We start from the raw sequence: 6,635 nt of genomic DNA, 5'->3' as shown, positions 1-6,635 counted from the left end.
CTCCTTTGAAAGCTGATGCCCAGTTAGGAACTAATTTTACCTGATATTTTGGTTAACGAACAGTTTTGCATTTTCTGTGCCCGTTTTTCTTTCCATCTGGCTAGACAGAATGTGTATATGTAACATTTGTTTGTATCTATGACCTTTATATTTTCATATATTCACAGGAGCAATATGATTTAATTTTTTAAAAAATGTTACAAACATTTCAATTCTCTTTAATAAATTGTCTCAAGTGCCTTAAGTGTGCTTAATTCAGGGATGTAATAGGCTGCTTCTGGCAAAAAGGGGCATACTGGAAAGTGCTTAGCGCATCTGTGTAACAGGAAAAAAAATTTGGTCCCAGTGTGGAATGTGGGTATTAATACATCATTACTTGTCACTGTTCTCAAACTGTCTGCAACATATTTGTGTCTCACATTTGGCTGTTATGAGTGTGCAAATGTATTAGAAGACAGGTAAGAAAGAAATTACAGAAAAAAGACGAAAAACATATTGAGATATAATTTAAAATCTCCCCAAACTAAATCCTGTAGTTTACCTCAAAACTTCACGCACTTCCCTCATAACTCAAACATCAGGCCGTTTCTTTGAAGCAGCTTATAATAAATTTAAGACTTATAACACCACACTCTCTTATAATGGGACTGAGAAATTTCTGTGTGGAAACTATTTGAAGGAATGTCGAAAAAAAATGATGTCAAGGAATGCAAATATCATATGCTTTCCAGCATCTATTCGATCTATGACCCCTGCTGAGTTGATAGGGAAGAGGCATGTCACAGTTGTAGAAAAAAGAGTCACACAGTAAATCAAAGTACGCGTGAATAAGCCTTTGGAAATTTTCACTGTCATCAGAAGGGCATCTTCCTGACGGTGTGACCTCATTTCAAACATTACAGTAACTATTACAGAGCTGTATTGCACAAAAGGTGGTGCAGGGAAAGCATGTTTGCTTTTTTGTCACTTACTATGACTGTTTCCTGTGTTAGGAAAAAAAAAATTAACTCCAAAATACTGTACCACCCCTGGCAGAAACCAACGAAGTATGTTTTGGAAATTATGCTCTTGTCAAATACATTTTAAGGCACTTAAACAGGTATATCATATTTTTGTGTAAAAAAATAAAATATGCATCGAAGCAACATTCACAAGTACAAGTTCTCAGAACTGTTCGTATGTACAATCCTGTACACATATACATTGCTACAGAAAGTGCGTCTCCTTCGTTATACTGTTGGCCTCATCAGCTTCACTCCCTGAAAGAAAGGAAAACATGGTGTTCAGAATAGGACAGGATCCATTAGCAAAGTGAAAACATCGATTAATACTAGGTAATTTATGCCACTAGAAGGAAGAAGAGGCCCACCCAGATAGCATTACATAGCCAAGAATTCAAACCTCTGGATATAAACAGATTCACCTGCCCACTTCACTGGCCAGCAGACTTTGCCATCTGCCCCCAGCCCAGCCCGGCTACTCCTACAGTTCCGCTGTGTGCTAGATGGTGGCTGTGGGTCTTAATCAGTATTGTTTGCAAAGTGAAGGAGGCATTCAGGGATACCCTGAGGATAGACTCTTTGTATTTATTTTAGTGGTCAAATGCCAAGCATAAATATTCTGGGCCTTCTGTATTATCCTCAGTTAGCCAGTGACCTCCTGGTTTGGAGAGGTTTCTATATAAAGGGAAAACAAACAGCATTGTCCAGTTTAGTCTCCCTTTTGAAAATGCTTTTGTTACTCTGTAGAATAAATTGCAGAGCTTTTAAACACCTAGAGGGAAGACTAATTAAAACCACAATGAGATATCACCTCACCCCAGTTAGAATGGCTATTACCAACGAGACAGAAAATAAGAAATGCGGGTGAGCATGCGGAGAAAAGAGAATTCTCCTACATAGTTGGTAGGAGTTTAAATTGGTACAGCTATTGTGGAAAACTATGGAGGTTCCCCAGAGAACTAAAAATAGATCTATCTTACGACCCAGCTATCCCACTGCTGGGCAGATACCCAATGAAAATGAAATCAAATATCAAAAAGACACCTGAACTCCCATGTTCATCGCAGCACTACTCATGATAGCCATGAGATGAAATCAACCTAAATGTCCATTGATAGATGAATGGATTAAAAAACTGTGGTATGTAAACACAATGGAATACTATTCAGCTATTAGCAGACTTTGCCATCTGCCCCCAGCCCAGCCCGGCTACTCCTACAGTTCCGCTGTGTGCTAGATGGTGGCTGTGGGTCTTAATCAGTATTGTTTGCAAAGTGAAGGAGGCATTCAGGGATACCCTGAGGATAGACTCTTTGTATTTATTTTAGTGGTCAAATGCCAAGCATAAATATTCTGGGCCTTCTGTATTATCCTCAGTTAGCCAGTGACCTCCTGGTTTGGAGAGGTTTCTATATAAAGGGAAAACAAACAGCATTGTCCAGTTTAGTCTCCCTTTTGAAAATGCTTTTGTTACTCTGTAGAATAAATTGCAGAGCTTTTAAACACCTAGAGGGAAGACTAATTAAAACCACAATGAGATATCACCTCACCCCAGTTAGAATGGCTATTACCAACGAGACAGAAAATAAGAAATGCGGGTGAGCATGCGGAGAAAAGAGAATTCTCCTACATAGTTGGTAGGAGTTTAAATTGGTACAGCTATTGTGGAAAACTATGGAGGTTCCCCAGAGAACTAAAAATAGATCTATCTTACGACCCAGCTATCCCACTGCTGGGCAGATACCCAATGAAAATGAAATCAAATATCAAAAAGACACCTGAACTCCCATGTTCATCGCAGCACTACTCATGATAGCCATGAGATGAAATCAACCTAAATGTCCATTGATAGATGAATGGATTAAAAAACTGTGGTATGTAAACACAATGGAATACTATTCAGCTATTAAAAAAAAAAAGATATCCTGTCATTTGCAGCAACATGGACGGAAGTGGAAACCATCATGTTGAGTGAAGTAAGTCAGGCAGAAAGAGACAAATACCATGTGATATTACTCATATGTGGAATCTAAAAAAAAGTGGCTCTCATACAAGTAGAGAGCAGGATAATAGTTACCAGAGGCTGGGAGGGAAGGGTTTCGGGGGGAGGAGAAGTGGTGGATCAACAGGCACAAAACTGTGCTGTCTACCCTAAGTGAACCATTGTGCATATATGCGTGTATTGAAACAACACACTATACTGCACAAATATGTACAAATGAATGTTAAAATATTTTTAATAAAAAAAGAAAAATTCATTGTCATTAATTGCTTTATACTATGACTTCATATTATTGATAAGAATATTAGGATTTCCATATAATTTTCTTCATTTTGTCCAAATTTATATGCACAAATTCCGACTGACAATGCACATACACATTGATGAACATAAGCATAAACATAAATGGAAGTTTTCAAAGGGGATAATTAGTAAAGGAGAGAAAAAGGTACTAAACTGGTCCTCTCCTGACTGAGCAGGAGGCTCACAGCCCGAGTGGTGCCCAGTGCAGAACAGGAATCACTAACACGCTGTTATATAACTGAATTAGTGCACATGTTGGATGGGCTAAACTTCCCAGGTAGGCTTCTGGGGGCTTTTGAGTGAAAAGTGATGTTATATTTCTCTCCGGAGTGTCACTGTGATGCTAGGGGAAGATTTTGGGGGCCAAATAGACCAGGGTTCAAGTCTTAACTCCAGCACTGACTGAACTGTCCACATGCCCTTGGGGAAGTTGCTCAACTCTCTGAGCCTCCTAACCTGTAAAATGGGGAGAGCAAAGCCTGCTATGAACATCGTTACGGACAATAGTGAACCACAGTGACAGCAACAACAGTTCCAGCAGCTACCTTTTACCAAGCGCCTGCCACATAATCCTCTACAACTTTAGGGTGTAGATATTATCATTAGTCACATAGTGGCAGAAAATGAGGTGCAGAGAAGTGATGTATGCCAAGGTCACACAGTGAGAAAGTGGCAGAGCTGGAAGCCTGTGTTCTGAGCCCAGGCAGGCTGGCTCGAGATCCATACTCTGAACCAGGGAAAGGGTGGGGTATGCTTAGCACACACGCAGCTCAATAAGTGGTTCTGTGGCCATTCCATTTTTAGGATATTAATGACATGACATAGGGCACTTTCTCATTGGATGTCTCTTCTTCCTGCACATCTCCTGATAACAGTTGCTGCCTCATGTACAGACAAAAATAAGTCCTGGGCAGGTTCAAGCCACTGAGAAGGAGGCAGCTTTGTGAGTGCCACCATGTTATACGCGTCATCTAAACGTCTTTTGACTCACCCAGTTTACTTTATTCTGATTGATAACAAATCCACAAATATTTAATATGTAAAAAGACTCTGAGCTAAGGGTGGACTCCTTTGCTACTTATTTTTTTTTTAATGCCTAAACACAGTTTGTACTAAGAAGTTATTATGTATCTAGAAAATTTTTTTAAAAAGTAGGCATTTAGATAAAGCCAGGTTCTATCATAATGACAAAGGCATGTGAAATTAGGACATGCATGAAAGATTGGGTGGGGCTAAAATGATGTGCCCAGAGTGGAGGGGGTAGGTATGTTGAGTACATTTACTGAACTTTTACCCCATGCAATATGTCCTTCAATATGAGTGAATTTTTAAAAAAGCCTTTTAAAACTGCATAATTGTCTTCTTTAATAATTTAAAATGTTTAATCCTCAACTGTCCTGTTCAAATTAAAATGGATCAATGCCCCATTACTACTATATTTAGTTAAGAAACTATGTACCTGAGAATGAGGATATGCTAGCAAAAACTGAAGTGGACAAAGTTCAGATTCAGCAACAGCATTTCAATCTAATTCGGATACAAATAAGATCTTTCTAGAGCCTTACCTTCTGCCTTGACACCATCCATGACTTTATTGTTGGCACCAACACACTTCCCAGGAGGATCTGGGCTGGGTGGTAGATGAGCAACGGCACAGATATTAAAGAGAGATACTCGTGGCCTGCAAACACAATCTTCAGCATTGGAACTCCTGGGGACCAAAGAAGACAGAAAACCCAGAGGCAAATTCAGTCTGTCATCAAATTCACGACATGTTCCATTGAAATCAGAACTTTGGAACAGGTTATTACTATACCATTTCCCGGTATGTATTCACAGAATTGAAATGGGAAGGTCTCAAGTAAGTCACCAAATCTTTCTATCTTTCTCTCACTACATAAAGCTGTGACTAGAATAGATTAAAGTGAAAAGGTGGTCAGTATTCAAGGGCACTGATAACTCTGACTGCAAATTAGCAGCCTCTCTAACAAGAAGAGAGAAGATTGCGTGTAATGGAGTTGCTTTAAGAAGGCTGAAAAGTATTGGTAAGGAGAGGTTAAAAATGAATCTCCTCTTGCTTAGTGGTGAGACAGTCTGTTGGTCTTCAGGGAGGCCCATCTGGAACATTTCAAAGGCCCAAAGCTCACTTTTGAGAGTTGAAAGGATTTGGTAAGATAACGTATGGTATATACTGCTCTAAGTAGGAGGGTACTTTACTCAAATGAACACTTAACAAAGGGTTTGCATGTGCTCTCTGCCAAGGATCTCTACGTGCTTTACAATCATCAAGCAAGGCTCGTGCAATTTTGTGAATGGCAGGTGAATTGTAAAATCAGTGCTGAATGTTTAAACCCCACATTGGAAGTTTTAATGGAACTCAGATAAATGAATACTACTTTGCAAGTCTACCATTCTATTATACCAAGGGCAGGGTGTGTATATTTTGGAAGCAGCTGCCCATAGAACATCCCTTTTGAGATTCTGTAACTAATAAAATTCAGACACTAGCAGTTCAGCTATTATTACCAATTGTTTTGATATGGCCACAGTCTTCAGAATTGCTGTGTCCATATGTCAGCTTTTTCAGCTGAACAGATTTAATAGCTTAGCTTTCTTCTTGTTTCTCTGAGAACGACCTCTGAAAGGAACCCAGCTCCTAAATGTGCACAATGATGGCATATAAATAACTTTTTATTATAACACAACAAGCAAGGCTTGGCTTTTTCAATTATTTTTACCTTCTAATAAATTTCAAACCTTTATGCAAAAATGTATTTCATGGCTGCTTTCTTTTTCACAGCCGCACATATCATTGCCATAAACTGAAAACACTTAACTCTTCCCAAACACACTCTTAGAGCTTCCAAAATACGTTTAGATTTTTGCAGTTTCTATCTTCACACTAATATAAAAAAACAAAATAAAAGAGTTTTCCTTTTTTTTTTCTAAATAATAAACTTAAAAATCCATTTATTGTTGAAAAGTAGCATCTGATACTACAGTTTTGGAAAGTTACTAAGATGAGAAAATATTAAGACCTGAATACAACTCCTCCTGTTTCCATTCCTTGGCCCAAAGGGATGGTGCTAAGAAATTGGGAGATGGGGGTGGAGCAAAAGTGAGGCTAAAGGGAGAGGTGATAGAAGTATGAAGATATTTTGTCCCTAAAAATAACCAAAATTCAAGGACTGTGGCTACTGGACTAAATCACCTGAGTCATTTTTTCTTGGCTGAGATTCTGGGCTCCACGTCATCTTCAAGCTTCAGTGGGCTCAGAAGCGAAGCCATAGAGATAGTATCAGGTACTGCTGCTACAATAAGTACACAAA

At 38.9% G+C, this 6,635-nt stretch overlaps 1 protein-coding gene across 1 annotated transcript in view; it reads right to left on the bottom strand.

The window, feature by feature from the left end:
* Nucleotides 1-6,635, bottom strand: part of SLC10A7 (solute carrier family 10, member 7) — a 62,225-nt gene continuing 55,590 nt past the window's right edge. The window contains exons 5-6 of the mRNA XM_008589244.1: nucleotides 4,872-5,017; nucleotides 1-1,259 (exon numbers count right to left, since the gene is read on the bottom strand). Coding sequence (XP_008587466.1) covers nucleotides 1,230-1,259; nucleotides 4,872-5,017 — 176 coding nt within the window. The 3' untranslated portion in view covers nucleotides 1-1,229. The remainder of the gene's footprint in view (nucleotides 1,260-4,871; nucleotides 5,018-6,635) is intronic.

This window comes from Galeopterus variegatus, unplaced genomic scaffold (genome assembly GCF_000696425.1).
Source record: "Galeopterus variegatus unplaced genomic scaffold, G_variegatus-3.0.2 Scaffold5327, whole genome shotgun sequence".
Lineage (NCBI taxonomy): Eukaryota > Metazoa > Chordata > Mammalia > Dermoptera > Cynocephalidae > Galeopterus > Galeopterus variegatus.
The sequence above is the reverse complement of the archived record's forward strand: the minus strand, read 5'-3'. Positions and strand labels throughout refer to the sequence as shown.